Source organism: Prionailurus bengalensis, chromosome C1, assembly GCF_016509475.1.
Source record: "Prionailurus bengalensis isolate Pbe53 chromosome C1, Fcat_Pben_1.1_paternal_pri, whole genome shotgun sequence".
NCBI classification, from domain to species: Eukaryota; Metazoa; Chordata; class Mammalia; order Carnivora; family Felidae; genus Prionailurus; species Prionailurus bengalensis.
This window is the reverse complement of record NC_057345.1, coordinates 17,594,341-17,617,067: the sequence shown is the minus strand read 5'-3', so window position 1 is coordinate 17,617,067 and position 22,727 is coordinate 17,594,341. Positions and strand designations below refer to the sequence as shown.

The window sequence follows — 22,727 nt, the reverse complement described above, 5'->3', positions numbered from 1 at the left end:
ACTTAGCTTAGTGGCCAGTGCAGCATTCTTCATTCGTCTTGGAAACCTTAGCAGCACGGGTGGGTGCCTCCCTTAGCCTGGGTCCCTGAGTGAGGATGATGTAAAGTGAAGCCCCAACAGACCCAAATTGGACATAGAGCAAAGCAGACCTTTGCTGTTTTGAGCCACCAAGACTTGGGAATTGTCACTACAGCATGCCCAAGTCCAGGGTTCCGTATCCTCAGCACTGTTGACATTTGGGGGCCAGATAATATGTTGCTTGGGCGGGGGGGGTTTGTCCTGCATGTTGTGGAATGTGTAACATTTTTGCCACGTGTCTTGGTAGGGGTAGAATCACCTCCGGTTAAGAATGACTGCCCAGCCTATCCTAATAGTCTGAATATCCTGCCAGTCCTAAGTAAACCCCATTTAGGTATGATTTCCGTTTTATTTTTAAATTATATTTATTTCTCTTTGAAAGAGAAAGAGAGAGGGAGGCAGAGGGAGAGGGAGAGGGAGAGAGAGCAGGCTCCCCGCCCAGCACAGAGCCCAACACGGGGCTTGATCCCGTGACAGTGACATCATGACCTGAGTCGAAATCAAGAGTCAGACGCTCAACCGACTGACTGAGCCACCCAAGAGCCCCTGTTTCATTGTTTCGATATGCTGTTAGATTCTGCTAATATTTAGGGTAATCACGCCAATATTCATAAATAAGATTCGTCTGTAATTTTTCTTTTTTTTGGTTCAGTCTTTATCCATTTTCCATGTCTGCATTATCCTAATTTCAATAGCACTCTCCTTCCTTTTCTTTGCTTCGGAATAGTTTAAGTGGCGTTGGTATTACCTGACTTTAAGGTTGAAAGAATTTCCCTATGAAACCATCTAGAGAAGAGGCTCTACAACCGGTTTGTCTATTTCTTCTGTGGTAAGGAGGCTGTTTAGACTCTAGAGGAGTCAGCCTTGGTAAGTTGCTTTTGTCTGGGAAGTTATCCACCCCGTACAGGTTTCCTGATCTGTTTCATACAGTTGTGGCTCAGGGTTTTAAAACCAGGGAAATTTTACAAAGAAGTCTAGATTTCTGTCTTGTCTTTAAAATTCCAAAGACATAGCTGCAGGTGGAGCTATAAATAGCTTTCGTTTCCTGTTTCCCCACCCCCCCTCCTACCATCTTATGCCAAATTCCTGGCATGTGAGTTGTGATTCCTGAGACAAGAAGGAATTAGGTAGAGTCTGCCTTTTTCGTGGCTGTTAGGGGCTATATAGCATAAGGGCCTGAAAGAATAGACGGGAGTCCAAAAAGAGAAAAGTTGAAAAACCCTGTCTGAGGCAGCATCGACTAGGATTTGGGTGATGAGGAAGGACTTGCTGACCTCTAAGTGGTTCTCAGCTCGTGACCCTAAAGCTTCAGTTCCCATCAATAGGAAATAAAGCTTTTCCTTTCATTCTAAATTTAGAGGGAATGAAGGAAGGACATTAAAACGTATTGAGCTCCCTTTCTCTCATTGGATCCTTACAAGAATTCCTATGGGGTGTGATCATTCCCATTTTATAGGTGAGGAAACTGAGTCAAAGAGGTGTCACAAAGCTAAAGGATAGTGGAGCCAGGATTTGAACCTGGACCTAACTCCCTTTAAAGCTCATGCATTGTTTTTCCATTACACTAGGCATTCCCAAACCAGGCTGTTCATCAAACTCACTGGGGAAGGCCTATGAAAAGTATTTATCTCCAGATCCTACCTCTGACCTATTTGAACAGATTTCTGCCGTGGGGCCCAGAAATCTGTATTTAAAAAAAATTTTTTTTAAGTTTATTTATTTTTAAGAGATGGAGAGACAGAGTGTGAGTGGGAAACGGGCAGAGATAGAGAGGGAGACACAGAGTCTGAAGCAGGCTCCAGGCTCTGAGCTGTCAGCACAGAGCCTGATGCGGGGCTCGAACCCACCAGCCATGAGATCGTGACCTGAGCCGAAGTCCGACTGAGCCACCCAGCGCCCTGAGAAATCTGTATTTTAAACAATGATTTGTACAGTTATCTGGTTACTGTTTTCCTCTACTAGATGGAAGCTCCAGGAAGGTAAGGGCTGTGTCTGTCTGACTCAAGGACACGGAGCGGGGGCAAAGTGTACTGCGTGACCAGATGTGTAAGCTTCCCAGCTCTGACCGGTGGGCCAGCTGCAAAGAGCTTGTGGCAAATTAGCCAGGGCAGTTCTCAAACTTTTTAATAATGTGCATTTTAAGAATTACTTATTGTTTGGGGAGCCTGGGTGGCTCAGTCAGGTAAGCATCTGACTTCAGCTCAGGTCATGATCCCATGGTTCGTGGGTTTCAGCTCTGCATCAGGCTCTGTGGTGACAGCTTGGAGCCTGGAGCCTGCTTTGGATTCTGTCTCCCTCTCTCTCTGTCCCTCCCCCGCTCACGCTCTGTCTCTCTCTCTCAAAAATAAATAAACATTTTTTAAAAATTTAAGAATTACTTTTTTTTCTTTTAATGCACACTCTGGGGCCCCAACCCCAGAGATTTGAGAGTTGAGAAACAGAGGTGTAGCTATATTAAATTCTGATGTCTGAACTTTCCACCCAAGTTTTTGAAAGGGGTAAAAAGAGTAGGCATCACAGAAAGGGAAGTCCAGGAGCCTGTGAGGACAAACTGCCTGTTTCACCAGTTAGCCAAATAATCTGAGAGAGACTCAAGTGGATGCAGAACCCTAGTGGAGATAGGCTGTGAAGGGGACATCTGTCAAGGTGATAAGCCAGCGAGAGGGTTCTTTTGGGCATTAATTACATGCAGCCAAGAGAAGAAATCATTCTTAGCAACAGTTAGGGGATCTTTTTGCATCGGAGGTCAGCTTTGCTCCAAGGGCCCAACCTGGGGACGTGTGATTATATAGGAGATGGGTAAATGTCACTGACAACACGTGCTTGGGACAAAGGCCGACACACAGTGCTGCTCACTCGCTCATGCTTGGGTCAGCTTGCACACCTTCTCTGTGCTTCAGTCTTCTCATTTTAAAAATGGGGCCCTGACCACCTACCATGAAAGATCATTGTGGTAACCGAGCGAGTGTATAGGAGTCAGAGCAGGGCCTGCCCCCCGTGGCAGGTGCATCCCCAGTGGGCCCGGTGACTCTTACCGGACTGCGCGTGCCAGACTTCTGTGCCACTGTGTATCCCAGGGTCCAATCCGGGTGCTGGCTCCGCAAATGCTGAATTAATGAGTAAAGGACAAAGGGCTAACTTACAAACTCCGCGTCGTCATCCATCAGATCCCATGTTCCATCGTTGAACGTACAGAACTTCTTACAGTGAGAATTCGATCCAGTAAAGGCTGGGAAGAGGTAAGCCCACACGCCAACAACGCCTTCTTCAGGAGAGAAGGGTAACAACAGTGTGCCGCTGGGGGATTGTAGGTTTGATGCAAGATCCAGCCCCATGTCTGCAGGGGCCGCAAGCTGCAAGCACCCGAGCCCTGGCTCCTGACGCTGGGTAGTGATGGGTAGTGATGTCCGGACGCTGAGGCTCCTGCAGCTCAGCCAGGGCCAAGGCGTGGGTGCTTATCAGGTCTTTGCTGACACGACCCTTCTGCACAAGTTGTCATCATGCTCCTGTTAGGAAGTCAGTGGAAGATGGAGGAGACGAACCCGGTCCTTCCCACCCGGCAGTGACCGACTGACAGGTAGGGTGGCACACACTTTACAGTCAGAGAATCTGGGTTTCAAATCCTTTCCTTGGCTGCGTTATTTCATCCTTGAGCCTCAGTTTCTGGCTGTAATAAGGGGTTAATCTCTCAGTCTCAGGATGACAAGGGACAGTGTCTGGTACCTGCAAGGTGCTTGTTTTCATCCGAGTTTCCTCCCTCTGCTCAGGGGTTCTTTACCCTCAATTCCCATCCCCCAGTCCTGCTTTGCTACAGACCTAAAACCCAACATCCTTGACGCAGCCCAGGCCAGGGATTAAGCTCTCTGCCTCACAGCCTGGGAACCACACACTCTGTGACCAGCTGCCATTCCGGGACACGGTAAGGGAGAAAGGAAAAAAGACCACAGCGCGTGGAGATGTTTCATTTTTTATTTAGACATGGAATTGTCCTTCCTTTTCATATAACTTATCTAATTAAAATATTCATCTTGGTAGTTACCACAAAAAAGTAACATAGAAAATTGTATTTACATTTTGGGACCAAAATACAAAGGAAGAGCAGGCAGATACCTTGCTCTGTTCCCTCCCACTTCCCAGAAAGAGAAAGCCCGAAGAAACTGCTCATTACACCAAGGATCACAAAGGGCTCATTTGTAATTTGGTGATTCGATTCGTATGTAGTGTAGCACAGGAGAAACAAAATTGCACACGTTTTCACAAATGAGACCAAAGGTTCGACATCATCCTGTTTTGTGTCTGCTCTGCAGCCATTTCAATAACCCAGGTGAGAAGGTTGTTCAGAAATTCGGCTTTTTCTCTTCCCTCCTTACGCTTCTCACCAAGTCACATCCCTGATGCAGACACTCTTGGAGGAGGAGGAGGGAAAGATCTGGCTCTACGCAAACAGGGCCGATCAAAAGTCTTTATGTGCTAAAAATGGGTAGTGACGTCGGCGTGAACAAACAGATGTCCTTTCCTTCCTCCCTGCCTAAAGACTCCTAACAGAGGAAATTAAAATCACACACAACCGAATCTGCAGTGTGAAATACCGGTTTCAATGACAAAGACTTGAACACGCGGCTAAGAGACAAATTCAAGCCGGTGGACACCTACGGGAAGCTACTCCAGGCCAACAGATGTCTGGCACCTGGCCCAGATGTTCACTTGGCATTCGGTAAGAGGCTTCCTAATACCAGATTTGGGGAGCAGGCCCAGGCTGGGGGTGGAATGCAATACAAGCGATCAAGAGAAATCATGTTTTCCCCAATTCAAAAACACAGCAAATTAAAACAGGGCAACCCTTGTGTCCTGTTGCAACAGGCACCCTGCACAGCAACGCACACTGAACAATGCAGCTTCTGCTGCACAGATTCTCTGCCGGCTCCGGAATCTTCAAAGTTAGCCTGAGGTCTCCGGGATGGTTAAAAGCAGTGGACCCCATATTCTGGGCTCTGAGGGGGCTTGTCAAGAGGGAGCCTGCCAATCTCCCGACGCTGTCCTACTAACCACGCCTTCAGTCTACCCCTTGGGTGTCTGGAGGGCAGGCACCTCAAACTTACAGCATCTGCTTCCCCTGGGTCACAACCAAGCGGGTTCCTACTAGACCAGCGCTCTCCAGCAGCCAGGAAGAGCGCTGACACTGGCCTCCTAAGTGATGTCGTTCCTCTGTCAGCTTGCAAGTGAGATCCTCCCTTCTCAGACCTGATGGGTGTCCCCCGCGTTCTCCCCCATCCTGACACTAACAGCTCAGACACTTTGCCTAAGTGGGCCGTTCCCTCCAAATTCTGGCTTAAACACCCTAGAAGTAGAGAGTGCTTCAGCTGCAGAGTTCTCTGCAAAACAGCAAATTCCTGTGCTCTCCCAATCACATGATCTTACCTTTTAAAAGAAAGGCAAAAACAAAACCCATTTCCAACACAGCATTACAACCTTTAAAACCACTCACTTCTGTTAGCAGTTCACAGGGAACACGAGATTAAAGTGCTGGCTTTTCAACCTCTGAAGTTGTGGCGGGTGGGGGCGAGGGGGGGGGCACAAAAAGCCCTGCCGTGTGTTCGTGTCTCCCCCCTGCAAGCGGGGAGGAGGGAAGATAGGGGAGGGAAAAAAGCCCTAAAGTTTTGAATCAGAAATTGTAAAAATGTTGGGGTTCTGTGCAAATTGATCCCCCAAGTTTGTGTCCTCTAGTGAGCCTCAAAAAAGTGGGAACTGGCAAAAAGGCTGGGGAAAAGACTCGAGACCTTTACAAATAACCTCCTTTAATAAATACTATTTAATGAGGAAGAAAGAGATGCACCTGCATAGGAACTCAAGCAACACTGAGAAGGGCCTCCGAGGTGGAGCGAGAACACTCCACGTCGAGGCGGCCCTCTAGGGCGGGCAGCCCAGGACCCGTTCCTCACCCTCCGTGCAGCAGGCAGCACACAGGCTCTGAGGATGCCCAGCCCTCCCTCTGGACCAGCGTCCACTCAGGAGAGCTGAACTGGGACAGGGGAATGGCTTTTACTAGGTTTTTATCTAACTGTAATAAAGAACCCTGAAAATAAAAGGCTAAGTGTTTGATAGAGGACCTAAAAAAAAAAAAAAAAAAAAAAAAAAAAAGTAAAGGAAAAAAAGAAAAAAAATACTGGGGGTAATATAAATACAATCTGGGGGCAATATTTATTAATTAAAACTATGTCTTATGGTTTACAAAGAAGCTAATTAACAACAAAAGTATAATTGACCTTAAAATCCTCAGTAAGACTGAGGCTTCACATCTTCTCCAGAATTCTGAAGTGTTCTCCAGGCAGGGAGGCAGTGGCTGCGGCACACGGGTTCACAGGTGCCCACACCTGCAGACTGTGCAGGATTCGGAGACCAAAAGGTTCCTCGGAGCAGAGGATTCTGGTCTCCTCTGGAAGTTCCATTCCCTAACCCCCATTGTCCTTGTACTCCTCCCCCAGATTTCATCTCCAAGGTGAGTCCTCAGTTTATCGTCGGGAAAACCTGTTCTTGAAAGCTTTAATCGTCTTGGCCATCATTGGGGCGATTTCTGTGGGAAGAGAAACAAGGCGGTGGTTTCAGATTGTGGCAGTTCAGACACACACTGTGAGTGGTTCACAATCAAGGCCAAGCCTTGCTGCTCTTGGCTCTGCACTACCAGAGGAATGGGTACAGCGGAAACCATTTCTGATTTCCAGCACCACAACAGCTCCACTTCCTGAGCACCTGCCGGGCCCTTGCCGATCCCCGGCTCTAATTCCAACCACGTCCCCAACCTCCCAAGAGACTGGCCGACCTGCCCCTGGTTGTGCAGTAAGCGGAAGGACTGGAATTTAACACCTAAAGGCCAGCCTGGGCCATAATTTCACTCTGTCCCACCACCCCCCGCCGCCAGTATCCAAACCAGCAAAAAGCAGCCCCTCTCACTCCCATCTGTCCAGTGCAGCAACAGGTCTAAGATGTGCTCAGTGCAGACATCACCTGTGGATGGCTGGCCTGCCCTCTTGGATGCTTAACCTGAGCACAGAAGCTTCTGCCAACACTTCTACCTGCCCGTGGGTCTTGAAGTGAATCCAGAAGCATGCTTTTTTAAATGTTTATTTTTGAGAGAGACAGAGAAAGAGAATAAGAGAGGGACAGAGAGAGGGAGACAGAAGATCTGAGTGGGCTGTGCATTTTAAATTTATTTTTGAGAGAGAGAAAGCGTGAGCAGGACAGTTGTAGAGAGAGAGGGCGACAGAGGATCTGAAGCGGGCTCCGAGCTGACAGCGACGAGCCCAATGTGGGGCTTGAACTCACGAACCAGGAGATCGTGACCTGAGCTTCTGAAGTCAGATGCTCAACCAACTGAGCCACCCAGGTGCCCCTCACAGAAGCATGGTTTTAACAGGCAGACACCCCCTTAGAATACTGGGGACAGTCTATGGTAAAACTTAATAAAATATAAAATATGCACAACTAGATATGAAAACACAAAACTCAGAAGCTGGAATGATAGGTCGTAAACCCTCGATAAGATGGACTACAAGCGGTTAATAACCGTCACGAACCCCTGGAGAAACAGGTTTACACGTAGGTAAACGAAGCGGCGTGCCAAAATGAGTATTCCCCGCAATCGTTATTTGCAAGAGAACTCGTGCACTGCAATCAAAGCAGGGGACGGAGGCACCCACATCGAGCCCAGCCATGCGCAGAGTACGTGTGCCTCGTCTGGCACGCACGGCGTAATACGACGATAAAGACGCTACAGAGCTCAAATGCCGTTTTGAAATATCTGGGCGTGAACCCCAAGTCACTTACTCTTCACAGTCGGTTTCCTAGGATCATAGGAAACAGTGCTGAGCACGGGAGCCAAGTGGGCACCGCTGGTGCTCGGACCATCATAGGCGGGCTCCTCGGGGCTGGCGCTGAAGCTGTTGCTGCCACTGCCGGAGGGAGTGTGGCTGTTTCCGGTGGGGTATGGGGCCGGCTTAATCCTGCAACACAGAGCAGGCTAGTTAGTCCTGAGTGTGACGGATCTGCCCTCAGCACCGACAGCCTGAAGCTGGCCTCTCTGAGGAAGACCCAGTTTTGTGGCTCTGACCAGTGGACGCGAGCACCCGAGATCCTGGTGATGACACAGAGACGACAGAGTTTAGCCCTTCAGAATGAATGATCATCTCAACTCAATTTTCACCCTTTAGGTGTGAATCCGTATTTTTCAAATGCTAATGTGACTTAGATTATATAGTCATCACAGCAGCATGGTTTACTTATTTATTTATTTTTTTAGTTTTTAAAAAAGCAATCTCTACCCTCAACATGGGGCTCAAACAACCCCAAGGTCAAGAGTTGCATGCCCCACTGACTGACCCAGCGAGGCGTCCCAGCCGCCGTTGGTTTCAATGGGGAAAGGGGAAAGCACGAGGGAGTATCTCCCAGAAGCCAGGTCCTGTTCTCCATTGACTCTTGACCCCTTGAGAGGCAGGAATAATTGTCCACCTACGCTGCAGCCACGGAAGTGGTGGCTCGGGGAGGGCACGTGCTGAGCTGGTCAAGGTCGGCCTCCAGAACCCTTGACCTGCACTGCCATGCTCTCACCCCAAAAGTGAACTGCTTCCTGCCCCTGGGCTGCCTCAGAGGGTTGGGTAACAAGCTCCCGGGGTTCTTTTCCGCGGGCGCAAGGAGACCCTGGAGGTGCAGAGCTCACCTAATTTTCTCAGGCACAGCTGCTCCTCCGGTCCCAAACTTCTCCTGTCTCCGCCGAACATCACGAGGGGGCTTGGCCACAGAGTTGACAAAGGCCATCTTTGCCTGCCGGCCTGTAGAGAAATAGGGAGATCGACACCTGCCTTTTCGAGCAGAGACGCTACTGTTCTTTTAATAATGTACACTGGTAAGAGACAAAACCTTCCCAGGTGCTCCCAAAGCTAGGAGATTCTCAACGCTGAAAACCCCTGTAGGCAGTAAGTGTACTGACCGAAGACACGCTCCATCCCTGCACCCCTTCTGCGAAAGCAGGCCAGATACAGGAGCCAGAGGCTACATGAGCCCAGCCCACCAAGGCCCTGCTGTCGATCAGAGCACAGGGCTCACTGTTTCGCCAGATCACCTCATCCTGCTCGGCTCCCCACTGCCACCCCCTCGCCCCCCTCTACCTTTGGGCTTATTGGCATGTGCAGATCGGATATTCTTTGTCAGTACTCGTAGCCGCTGCTCCCGGGCATCCTGAAGCCGCAGGTACATCTCCCGCCACGACTCATACTCTTCCGGCCTTTCTTCCTTAAAGTCTCGGTGACAATGAACTTTCCATAATTGATCTGTTTCCTCAATTAATACCTAAAATCAGAACCAGGGCATCATTTATATGTAAGCACTCTGACAGATTCTTTTCCATCCTTCATCACCTCAGGCTGACCACTTTCCTCCTAATGATTTTTTTTGGTCCTTGTAGTAGTAGTATATTAAAATACCACAATTCTAGAAAAAAAAAAATCACTATATTAAAAACACGTTAAGGGGGCATCTGGGTTAACCCAGGTTGGTTAAGCGTCTGTGCTGACAGCACAGAGCCTGCCTAGGATTCTCTCCCCCCTTCTCTCTGCCCAACCCCCACCCCCCTCAAATAAACTTAAAAATGTTAAGTGCAAGGCACTGTACTAGCTGCTTTTGGGGGGTTGTGGGACTAGGAGAGAAGACAACACAGAAACTAGCTTAAGATCAGTCTTTCTCTGGGGCTCCTGGGTGGCTCAGTCGCTTAAGCATCTGACTCTTGATTTTGGCTCAGGTCAGAAGCTCATGGTTTGTGGGTTTGAGCCCCATGTTGGGCTCTGCGCTGACAGTGTGGAGCCAGCCTGGAACTCTCTTTCCCCCTCTGCCCCTCCCCAGCTCGTGCTCAAGCTCATGCTCTCTCTCAAAATAACTAAATGAACTTTAAAAAGGAAAAAAAAGGTTAGTCTTTTCCTTTAAGGAAACCAGTGACAGGTAGACCTGGCATGAAGTCACATCCAGGCACTTTCCCGGCACTCCCTGCAACTGTCACCCGCAAGGGTTCAGAATTAGAGACAGCCAGCTAATGTGATCGAATGACCTTTATGTCCCGGCATTACAGGAAAGATATTTGGACAGACCTGGATGCCTCTGGGACACACCCAGCCGACCTGTGCTCTTCTATATTCACCAGACACCGAGTGTCGAAAACAAAGCTCTGTCCCTGCCCTGGATCCCAGAGGCCGAGCTGCCAGAATTCTCCCTTGACCTGTGACCAGGCGAGCTAAGGAGAAGGGTCGGTAACGTTTTCCCGGTCCTTTTGAAGCTCACTTTGAAGCCAGAGCAGGTGCTAAAAACACGCACGTTTACAGGCCCACGGGCAAACCAACAGGCCCACAACAGTGAACCGACCCGTGCCACCGCCCTTCACCCACTACGGATTCAGAGACAAAGCTACTTCTGGAGACGCGAGCCCGACGAGGGCCCTCTCTGCACCCAAACAGGATACTCACGTGATTGCATTCCTCTATGCGGTACAGTTGATCAGGCGTACACCTCTCCAAAACGGGTTCGAGGACAGAATACGGGACGCCTCCCACTTCAAAGATCGCTGCAGAGAATCAAAGGTGGAAGTGTCGAATATTGGCCGGCCCCGCCAAGGCCACAACGGGGTTAAGAGCAAGAGAAAAGCGTGGGACTTACAATCGATGTTGTTTTTAAGTACCCGGATGCACTGCTGGTGCAAGGTCATCATTTTGGGGAGATAGGCACACTTGGAGCCAGAATACACCTGCATCTTGGAATTCATTCTCCGTCCGGTGAATCCAGCTTCTTCCTCTTCCTGGGGTGAAGACAGTGCTGCAGGGCAAGGACAGCAGGACCGTGCGTCACACAGGGCACTAAGCTGTGCAGGGAAAGCTCTCCTTCTCTCCCCCCTCCTCAGCCTCCCACTGCCCTTTCCCAAAGGCCACCAGGGCTACCGGTTTCTTGTGTGTATTCTTCTAGCGAGTCTATGCAAAAATAAGTAAATATGTATTTCATTCCTTTTTCACCGATTAAAAAACCCCCACTATCAACTTTTTTCATTTGCCACATTTTAGAAATCATCCTATGTCAGACACAGACCTTCCCACATTTTTCTACAGCTGTACAGGAGGCCACTGTGTGCGTGACCACGGTTCATGTGATTGGTCTCTTGCTGAGCGACCCTTATGTGGCTTCTAATTCTTCTGCTATTAAAACTAGACCTTTTTTTTTTTTTTTTTTAAAGATAAAAAGCTCACGTACAACATACGAAGGGTAGCTAGTAACCGCAGCAAAGATTTACTGAACATTCACCCTGTGGAAAAACCCAGAGTTAAGAGCTTTACCAGCATTATCATTTTTAATCCACTTAGTAAGTCAGACACCATTATCAGGTCCACTTATGGAGCATGAGACTGAAATCCAAGGAAATGATTACCCAAGTTCATAGAACGTGAAGCCAGAGCTGGGATTCACACCCAAGCCGTCAAACTCCAGAGCCCAGGACACTAGAAAGCTCACCCAAATCTTATGACATCGTGAACAAATTTTTAAAATCTTTGTTCCATTCAGAAAAGAACGCAGAAAATTACCTTTTCGCTTTGGTGGGAAGGAGGACATCAATTCCAGGGTAGGAAGCGGCCGGTAATTGGCCTGGATCACGGGTAACGGGAGGTCTGGCAACACGGGCAATGCATCAGCGGGGACCTGCGGTGAGAACACCAGTAACCGGACAGCCCGCTGGGCAAGCACAGCTCCCCGCCCTCGGCCGACTGCCAGCCGCGGTGACCAGGCAGGCGACTTCACGAGCAGACCCAGGCTGGAGGAGGGCCGTCGGTCAGGTCTGACACCACCGAGGGCAGGAGATACACCGGGATGGGCCCAGCACAGCGGGACACCTCCGAAAACACTCGTCTTGGGTACTAGCTACACCCTGGCAGCACCTCCAAAGGCCTGGAGGCGATGACTTCAAACTGAAACGGCAGGCCACGAAAAAGCCAGCCAAGCACGACAGCGGCAAGACAAGTCCTGGGAGCTGTGCGGGGCCAGATGCTCTGACTGGGAAGCCACCAAGGGGCTGAAGGGCTTACCTTTTTCAGCTTGGCTGAATTGGCTCCAGCTGGCTGAAGCTTCTCGGACTTGTTTTCATTTACCTTAGGTAATTTCTGAACGGAGTCCAAGTTTTTATTAGTGCTTTTCGAATCAGTTTTTTTAAGTCCTTTTTCTCCAAGAGTCGTGGCTGAGGCTTTCACAATCTTTTTCTTTTTCTTCCGGGGCTGGTCGTAGCTGAGGTAGGACTCAAAAGACATAGTGGGCTGCTCAAATTCATCATCCATATCTGCCTCCTCAACCTTAGGGAGGGAGCCCACTGACTTTCTATCTGAATGAGAAGTTTTTACCTTCCCTTCTGAAGTTTTTAGGTTGTTGGAACCCCTCTCTTTCACCTTGGGCAGCGGGTCTCCCGCCCCCTTTCCTACATCTAAGCTGTCTAGACTCTGCTTGTTTTTGTCCGATTTGGTTTTCTCTGGGTCTCTGTGCTTTGGCTTGTTTTTAAGGTGGTTGTCTGAAGCAACTTCCAAGGGGGGTAAAAACTTCTTCTTGGTGCTGCCCTCTTTCTCCTTCTCTTTCTTGACACTAGAGGGTGGTTTCTCCTTCGTGCTATCCCCTGAGAGCGGCCTTCGGTTTTCCTCTTTGGAGACAGACTTGTGTGATTTCTCTCTGCTCAAAGACGCCTTCCCGTCTCCCCTGGCATCCACTGGACGTTTTTCCTTGTAAGAAGATCTGTGCTCCTTGTTCTGACTCACAACCCCTTTCCCCTGGGGATCCCCCAGGTGTCGGTCCTGACTGACCCCCAGTCTGTCCTGAAAGGCATTACTGTGGCCTTTCCCAGGCTTCTGATGTGGGACAAAGGGCTCATGATCTTCCTCCGGGGATCTGTAATGGTCTGTGGACATTTGATGGGGACTGGCAGATGACGGAGGGGACTGAACATGGCCGTAATCAGAAGATTCGTGGTCTGAAGAGTAAACGGGGGAAACTCTATGGCACCTCTTTCTCTCGTCTCTCCTCTCTTGAACGTGAGACACTTTGTGAGTTCTCTCAGGTTCCGAGAGTTTCCTGTGTTTTTTCTGCCTGTGATCAGGACTATAGGATTGGCTACTGGAGGCTTTCCAGTTTTCCTGGTAGTCCCCCTCCGTCTCCTCCTTCTGAACAGCATCCCTGGGGCGCTTCCGGGAATTGCTCTTGTCAAAGTCCTGTTCATCAGGCTCGGAGTTTCTAGAATAAAAGAAAAAGCAGATAAAGCAGATATAAATCTCAGTGTAATCTTTGTTCAGAGGACAAAGTCATAGAACCTGAACTCACAAAAATAGATGGAAACAGATGCAGAGTTAGACACAAGGTCTTGGGAAGAGGGTGAATGGATTCTGCTCTATGATGCTCCACTGTTGTGAGACTGGGAAAACTCAAATATTCAACCGATGGAAAATGATACGTTTAAGTACAGGATACAAAGATCAAATATCTTGGGGACATGAAAAATGCTTTGAAGTTTTTCAAAACAGGGACAATTTAACTTGTTATGTTAAAAAGGGGGCTGGGGGGGGGGCGCCTGGGTGGCGCAGTCGGTTAAGCGTCCGACTTCAGCCAGGTCACGATCTCGCGGTCCGTGAGTTCGAGCCCCGCATCGGGCTCTGGGCTGATGGCTCAGAGCCTGGAGGCTGTTTCTGATTCTGTGTCTCCCGCTCTCTCTGCCCCTCCCCTGTTCATGCTCTGTCTCTCTCTGTCCCAAAAATAAATAAAAAACGTTGAAAAAAAAAAATAAATAAAAAAAAAAAAAAAAGGGGGCTGGGGCGTCTGGGTAGCTCCACAGGTTAAGGGTCTGACTCTTGATTTTGGCTCAGATCATGATCTTGTGGTTCATGGAATCGAGCCCCACATTGGGCTCTGGGCTGACAGTACAGAGCCTGCTTGGGACTCTCTCTCTCTCTCTCTCTCTCTCTCTTTCTCTCTGCCCCTCCCCTGCTCACCTGTGCAGAAGTACGCAAAATAAATAAACCAACCTTTAAAAAAAAAAAAAAAAAGACGGGGGTAGGTGCTATTGCAACACCTGGCTGGTTGGAGGATGCCACTCTTGATCTCAGGGTTTGTGAGTTCAGGCCCCATGACAGGTGTAGATTACTTAAAAATGAAATCTTAAAAAAAATGGAGGGGAGCAGGCCATTATTTATATAGTTTGTTCCCAGCTGTATACAAACATTTTTTAAAAAGAGGGAGAGGAATGTCTGGCTCTTAATTTCAACTCAGGTCATGATCTCACAGTTCTGAGATCAAGCCCTGTGTTGGGCTCTTCAATGAGTGTGAAGTGAAGCCTGCTTGAGATTCTCTCCCTCCCTCTCACTCTGCCCCTCTCCCCTGTGTGCATCACACACTCTCTCTCTAAAAATAAAAAAGAGTAGAAAGAAACATATCAAAATACTAATAATGCTTATGTTCGGATGGTAGAATTACAAAAAATTTTCATTCTTATTTCCATTTTTTAATATTTTCTAAAATCCTATAATGATTATTTTTATAATCAAGGCCAAATAAATGTTTTAAATAAGAAGGCAGAGAAGGAATAATAAAACGTATCCTGTCTGTAAACATTCTAGGTACCATACTGAAGCATGAGGTTGAGCAAACCTACAGAGTAATCAACGTTCTTACCGCTCCACAGGAACCAGCTTCTTCCACTGGGCCACTAGGTCCCTGGCAAAGCTTCCGACATGCTCATGTTTTCGTAAGCTATTTACTGTTTTCCCAACCCCGGTCTCCTACAAATTTGACAGAAGAATTGTTAGGGGGTTGTGGAACTAGGCTCACAACTTTCCGAAGAAATAAGGCCTCTTGCTTTGAGAAACTCCTTCCTTAAACATATGTTGCAAGTCTCAACACAAAATTACTTTGTGTCTATACCTCAAAGCTCTAATGACACACAGTAGCAAAGCACACGACTCCAAAGAGGAAAAACAATATATTAAAATACTTCCAGTACTTTAACGATAAATAACAAGAGTGATTATGGCAGGTGGCAGGCATTGAGCTAAGAGCTTCGCATACAATGTCTCAATGAGTCCTTAAAACAACTCTGTGAGGCAGGAATCTGTCCAGTTATTAGCCAGAAGTCCTAGAATGTGGATCTGAATCCAAGACTAACTGATGCCAAAGTCAAAGTTCTTTTAATTTTTTGTTTTAATTCTAAGGTAAAATTCACCATTTTATTATTATTTTTTTCAATTAGCAATAATCGTACCTTGGGTAAACCTCATTGGCCATGATAATGCCACACTGCGCAAAGCTCATTTTAACCATTTTAAAGTGTATGGTCTGTTGGTTTCCAGAACACTCACAATACTGCACAACCATCACCACTGATTCCAGAACATTTCCGTAAACCTACAGAGAAACCCCATTCCTCCCAACTTCCTCCACCTCCCTACTTTCGGGCCTATGGATCTGCCTGTTCTGGACATTTCACATAAATAGAACCATACATTATGTGGCCTTGTGTCTGGCTTCTTTCACTTTCAAAGCCCATGCTTTTAACCTTACTGTACAATCCCTCCCAGTGGGAAGGGGATGGAATATAGTTATATAATATCTAACAGTTCTTACCGCAAGAATGTCTACTGTAATAGGCAAGGTGGAGAGTTTCTTCAAATATTTCAAGAGCTGTAGAGAGAATAAAAAAAAAAACATCAATTTCTATAAAATCAGAATCACTCACTGGAAGATAATATCGGACAGTTAAGTGCTTATTGAGTTCTAAGTGTTATACAGTAATAAGTATGGTTATTACCTCTATTTTACAAGTGTGAAAACAGGCTCAGGAAAGTGAAGTTACTTGCCCCAGGACGCAACAAGGGCCAGATACACGCGGGTCTGTGGCTTTAGATTGCCTGCTTTCAATTACTGTGCAACACCAAGGTGAGAGAACACTTAAAGAGAACCAGACCTACCAACTCTAACAAAAATCAACAACTATCACTGCCCCAGTTTTGAGAGAGAATTTCTGAGAAAGGTACCAATTTAGGGAAATTACCCGTGAACCCAGCACAAAGGAAAGTAAGGAGGAGAAGAGGTTTCTCCAGGAAAAGGGTATCGTGTTTCCAGGAAGAGTCACAGTTTAACAGAATTGTTTTTTTGATACAAGTGGGAATTTCAAGACCTGCGTCAAGTTGCCAGAATCAGAGCTTTGCTGGTGCAAATGGTGAACACGAAATGTCTGGGTAGATTAGAAAACTGATCTGGGTTTGGCCACATTTCCTTTCTGTAGTCCTAAAACTAGGTCAAAATCAGGAGAGCAGAGCTGTTGAGACAGAGTTCCGGAGTTGGGGACACGCTTCAGTTTGGCCCCGTCATCACCCTGCTGGGCGATCTTGTGCAAGTCATTAACCTTCTTGAACCTCAGTTACTTCATCTGCAAAAAAGGAACTGATCCTGTCTCTTTACGACGTTACAAGCTGTGAGGATTCTCAGAGACAAACCATGTGCAGTCCTGGGCCACAGTGCCTGGAATAGTAACAGTGACTACCCCTTACATTTCAGCATCAGATAACAAGATCTGCCCCCTTTCCACCATAAGAGCTCCATAAATGTTTTGTTTTTTTTTAATGCTTATCATTAATCATTTCATTCATCAACTGACAGCTCTTTCAATGTCTCCCCTTGATCGTCAACCAGAGAGTCCCCAGCTAATTCCTACTTACTCCATTTGTACCCTAAGTTATGATTGGCTACCTCTTTCTAGGACACGTGTATATGGATATAAAACACACTTAGCCTTCAAGGGGTGCTGCAATGTACAAAAAATAGTAACTGTGACTACCTTCACATTTCAGCATCAGGTAAGATCTGCCCTTTTCCATGTGTAAACCAGTCTGTGATTGGTATGCCATATCGCTATTAGGTGTAGGAGAAAGTATGTTCTTCTGGTCATTCTACTTCAATAATTACTCAACTCAGTCTCTAGGCAGAGCAACTGGATCACCAGTGATAATCTTGTTTGGCTGGGAATAAATGAGAAGCCAAGGGATGTATCTAGGGAGTTTCACCTTCATAGCTGAATGAAAATTATTCTCCACTTCAAATTTGATTACCACCATCATCCATCCAACTCAGGATAAAGTTTACGTGTGTTTCTGGTCACCCAAGCTATGGGTGCAAAGATTAATGCTAATTCCATTTCTTAAAGGGAAATTCAGGGTCATCGTAGAGGTTAAAAATGGGTTGTCTCCCCTAATGCCATTCCCTGGAAGATATTTATAGGCCATCTATTGTGTGTCCGCTACTATGCTAGTAAGTTCTTACATGTGTTACTGCATTTCATCTTCGTTAACCAACTCTATGAAGTGGATACTTTTCTCCCCATTTTAGATACTGAAGCAGTCCAGTAAGGTTAGGTCCCTTGCCTAATGAGCTAGTAAGTCAAGTGTGTCTACAAAAGCATGAACTACAAAGACAGGAGAAACATCCAACACAATGACACTGTCCTTAGAAAATAAGAAAATAGAACAGGAGCTTATGTGCCTGGAAACAAAGCTGAAGAGCTCGTCCTCAGTATTACCTTGTCAGACAGTTTAAAGTTCACAGAGTAAAGGAGGTCACCACAGGGAGTCCCAGGACCTCTACAAAGCCAACATATACAGATGGGGCCAGAAGTCATTGAGGGAGTGTTCATCTCAAAGCCTAACACTAATTGTGAAGTATAAATGCTGCCTTTCTGCTTTGCTTTGGGTTAGCAGGGGTGACTTGAGAGCAGACAAAACTAAAACCCTGGGATTTTCAAAGTGACTGCGTGCACCATAAGAGAAAAAGGGCTCCAGAGCCCTTCTATTTTCAATGAGGTTCAAGAAAGAACAAAGCAGTACCAAGGTAAAAAGCACTTTGGGCATCGTCAGGTAGGTGGAAACTCGCTGTTATCAAGCCAAGGGACCAACTGCAGAGTTTGCAAGAACTGATAATAGCTCATTGAGAAACGCCAAACATTTGCACAGTACACGCTTAGGAATCTCAGCTGTCCTTTGCACACCCCCTTCAACCCAAAGAGCAAGAAGATGTTCCTGATGTTGACCCCGTGTTCTCCACTTGCTATCTGTGTTCTAGGTAGTTTTCACATTCAAAATGTAACACAGGACAGGTAACTTTACCACCCCTGAAAACTTGTTTCCAATTAAACGGTAGGGGCCAAGTGACCCTGACCCGATACCTTTTCCTCAAGTGAGCCCACATCGCTGACAGACTTAAAGCAGAAAACAAAGTTACAGTTAAACACCTACGTTTAATAGGAGTAAATCCATGAACATAGGTCTGGAATCAACCCTTTGGCTAATAATGGTTTGAAAATGCGAGTTAGCTGCAAAGTCAATACTGCTGTATAATCATCTTGCAATTTCAAGAACAACCTGTGGGAGCTTGTTGGGTTAACAGAAGGCTGAGAAGGCCAGTGTGCCAGCTTGCAGTTTTCCCCTCTGCAGTTAGCTCATTTCTGAATGCCAACTATTGTGTCCTTTGCAAAAAGGATCTCCCAACATTTTCTCATCTTCATAATGCAAAACCAGGAGTTCTGGATGATCTGCGATCTGGGAAGTGAAAGCCCAAATACTCACCATAATCACTAATAACTCAAGTAGGACGAGACACCAACAAACCTTTTCCTAATTTGAAATTTCATGCACACCGACTACTAGAAGAGCTACTTCAAAATTTAAATTCCAGTGGAAAAGGACTATGGATACTACCTGGCACTTTCTTTTTTTTTTTTTTTTTTTTTTTTTTTTAAACCTTATAGTAATAAAGACCAAACTGGCAGGGAGGGGGTAGAACATAATACTGCTTTAAGGTTTTAAACATCAGTCACAAACCTACAGTGTTCAGGAAAACCAGCTAGTGCTCGGAAATAACGACCACTTATTAGATGTCCACAAAGGGTTATTGTAAAAAGAAACTTGTAAATACGTCTGGCCACTAGGAACTGAAGCTGCAATATACCATAAACTGAAAGCATTTACGTTTTCACAGATTCAAAACTAAGATGGCTTCCTGAGCCATACCTCTTTGAGCCAGGTATGCATAAGAAGTTAAAGAGTGGCCTGATGGTGAGCTACAGCGTACAGCTTTCAGAAGTGGAGAAAAAAAGCCACCTCGGCCAGGCGCCAGGCTCGAAACAAGGCGAAGAGAAAGGAGTCCTTCAAAAACAATCAATCTGTAGAGTGGTGACTAAGATCTACGGAGCACTTCCTATAAGACTGGCCTTCCCCCCCTGAGTGGAGTCCTAGGAAGCAGGTGAGCAAACAGACTCAGCAAAGAAGTCCCCAGTGTCCATGGCTGGGAAATGGATTAGAACCCACACGTTAGGGCCCCTTCATCTCCACTCCTTTCCTCCATTAGTCGGTCTTCAAAAGGCACTCTGGGGCTCAGAGATCCAACGCAGGACCTGCACACTCCAGCCAGAGTGCTCAGGGGGAACGTCTGACGCCTAAGTGTTTTCATCAGTGTAGTTCGGTTTTCAAAAAACTCTAACATCCAGACACTGTCCCAGACTCTGAGAAGCGGGATAAAGTCGAGAGAGTGGGAGGAATGCATTTAACTTAAGAAAACTGTCTAAAAAACAAAACAAACCCCTGAAAACTCGCTGAGTGCAATTAAAAATGGTTGCCCATCGTGCACAGCAACGAGGAAAGGTGGCTCTTACCTTTCCATCAAGGCCAGAAGGAAACGAGCTGCTAACTCCTAACCTCTTTTTTTTTTTTTTTTTTTTTGTTTGTTCCAATTGCAACCAAGTTCTTAGGCGTACCTGCAGCTAGGGGACGCGAGGTTTATTTTGTTTTGTTCTGAAAGGATTTACCGAGAAAGCGAAAAGGTCCGCGTTCTCGCATCAAGCCGGAGAGCCGTACGAACGTCTCTGAGAGACGCAGGACCCCACACCGAGCCCAGACGCCACGGGAGCCCAGGCAGAACCGGCTCCTTCTCCCTCCGGACAAACGTCCGAAGACACCGAGCCATCGCACACATTTCGCAGCGAGAGGGCCAGCTCCAGCGAGCTCGCCCCGCGGGGAAAGCTGGCCCGGGCCGCCTCCGGAGCGGCCCCGGCCGGCTCGCCGCGTCCGCCAGGAGCGCGCCCCTGCCGCCCGGAGCCCGCGGGCGCCCCCGTCCCGGGCCCGGGAGGCGGGGACGCCGGGAGCGGGGGGGGGGGGGGAGGGGGGGAGCGGGGGTGGGGTGGGGAGGGAGCCCCGGCCGGCCGAGGCCCCGCGCCCTCCGTGCGCCCCCCGCCCTCCGCGTGGGCAGCGGCCAATGGCCGCGAACTTCCCGACCCAGGCCGCAGCCCCCGGCGGGGCCTGGCCCCGGGTCCGAGCCCCCGCGGCCCCGGCCGATCGGGAAGGGGCCGCGCCCGGGCCCGCGACCGTTACCGGGCCGCGCCGCGCCCAGCGCCCGCCCCGCTCCGCGCTGCCCGCTCGCTCACCTTCTTCGGGTCCGGGTTCGCGGCCAGGCGCGCCTGCAGCTTCTCCACAACTTGGAGCGCCGACTCCGCCGCCATCGCTGTCACTGGCGCGGCCTCCTCGCCGGAACTGGGCTCGCGTCGCGTCCTCGGGCCGCAGCTCCGCCCTCCGTGCATCCCCGGCGGAGACGGAAGCGACTGGCCCCTTCCGGGCCTCGGCGGCGGCGGCGGCGGCGGCGGCGAGGCGGGGGGGGGGGGGGGGGGGGGCGCGCGGGGCGCGGGGGGCCGGCCGGCTGCAGGCCCCGCCCCCAGGGCCGGGGGCCGGGTCCCCGGTCCCCAGCTCCGGCTCGGCGGCCGCGTGCGGGCAGCTGGGCCGCGTGGGCCCGGTAACGCCGCTCGGGTCCTCGGCGCGCGGAGCCCACGGCCGGCCGACCTCTCCGCCGTCCGGGCACCGCGGAACGCAGCCCCCCGCGCCGACCCTGCCTTTAAGGGCCACCCTCGCCACGCCCCCGGGCCGTGAGCCACGCCCTGATTCACACCTGTCAGCGGTTCCGGGCCGGCCCACCGGGAGTGCGCCGAGCCGAAGCGCAGCCACTCCGGGTGGAGCGCGCTGGGCGCCAGTGCTCCGTCGGGCTACCTTAATTTCACCCTCAGCGCAGCCCCATTTTACAGATGAGGGAACAGGCTCAGGGAAACCAAATTAACCCGCATGTGGTCACACAACAGGCAAGAGATGAAGCTGGAATGTAACCTGAATGGTTTGGGTCAACCGTGAGGGCGCGTCTCTGAGTAGATCGAGGAATTGAGGGCCACAGGGAGAAAGGGATGTGTGAAGTCAAACAACTCAGCTACTTGAGGTCCTATAGGCACCACGTAAATACATCCTGAATGAATGGATGAAAGGCTGTTTCCTCTGAAGCAGTGGGGCCTGAATCAGACCCGCCCAAGACACCATCCTAGAAGCACTAAATTATAATCACTAACAAAAGAACAAAGACGGGCGCCTGGGTGGCTCAGTCGGTTAAGCGTCCGACTTCAGCTTAGATCATGATCTCGTGGCTTGTGGGCTGGAGCCCCCCGTTGGGCTCTGTGCTGACAGCTCAGAGCCTGGAGCCTGCTTCGGATTCTGTCTCTCTCTCTCTCTCTCTCTCTCTCTCTCTCTCTCTCTCTCCCCTTCCCCCACTCGTGCTCTCTCTCTCTCTCTCTCTCTCTCTCTCTCTCTCTCAAAAGTAAACATTAAATTTTTTTTAAAAAAAGAACAAGGAAACAGCTGAAAACTAAAAATATCAGCATTGATTACATCTTGTTTAATTAGATCAGATTAGTCCCTAATCCAATCTCCAATAGTAACTTGGCAATGTACTTAGTCTGACCTCTCACCCAGTGTGGGAAAGCCTGGAGATTCTTCCAGATCTCTCAGCTCTGGACAAAGGGGTAAAATTATATACATGTATATAAAAAATACATATAAAATACATATAAAAATACAATATAAAAATATGTATATAAAAATATATATGTGTATTTTTTTTCATTCTAAATTCTGAAAATGAGCTTTCATTCACTCACTATGCTGAGAAGCCCTCCCTACTGTGTTCTCACCACTTAGCTTGGTGTCCCTCCCTCTACAACTGATTCTTTTCAGGGTGTAGATAGATTGTCAATTTATTCTTCTATCTTGCCACTGGGATATTTATCAAGCACAGTAACCCACCTGTCCAACTTTAAATCTCTGCTGCCCAGCACAATACAGGTGATATAATCAGCACTGTATAAAAAGTCCATACAAGGGGCTCCTGGGTGGCTCAGTCGGTTGAGCGTCTGACTTCGGCTCAGGTCATGATCTCACGGTTCGTGAGTTTGGGCCCCGCGTGGGGCTCTGTGCTGACAAGCTTGGAGCCTGGAGCCTACTTTGTATTCTGTGTCTCCCTCTCTCTCTGCCCCTCCCCCACTCAGGCTCTGTCTCTGTCTCTCAAAAATAAATAAACATAAAAAGAAAAAAAAGTCCATACAAGATTAATGACCACCCACTTGGTGCCCTAGGACTCAACCGTGGATTGTAACAGAAAAGGCATTAAACTGGTGAGGAGACTTGGATTCTGGTCCTGGCCCTAGAGTCTCCCTCCTCACCACAGCAAATGCTTTTACATTTTAAATT

The 22,727-nt window shown here is 48.5% G+C and overlaps 1 protein-coding gene and 1 non-coding gene across 2 annotated transcripts; both read right to left on the bottom strand.

The window, feature by feature from the left end:
* Positions 1 to 4,035: 4,035 nt before the first annotated feature.
* ELOA (elongin A) lies at positions 4,036 to 20,803 on the bottom strand. Its single transcript, XM_043578564.1, has 11 exons — positions 20,594 to 20,803; positions 15,748 to 15,804; positions 14,800 to 14,906; positions 12,183 to 13,368; positions 11,685 to 11,799; positions 10,771 to 10,926; positions 10,581 to 10,678; positions 9,237 to 9,417; positions 8,789 to 8,900; positions 7,900 to 8,075; positions 4,036 to 6,649 (listed from the first exon to the last, which is right to left on the bottom strand). Exons 1-11 carry the CDS (start codon positions 20,744 to 20,746, stop codon positions 6,588 to 6,590), a joined length of 2,403 nt encoding a protein of 800 aa, XP_043434499.1. The 5' UTR covers positions 20,747 to 20,803; the 3' UTR covers positions 4,036 to 6,587.
* On the bottom strand, positions 15,287 to 15,432 carry LOC122482200. The gene has a single exon (XR_006297010.1). It is a non-coding gene; the product is annotated as a U4 spliceosomal RNA (small nuclear RNA).
* Positions 20,804 to 22,727: the final 1,924 nt, after the last annotated feature.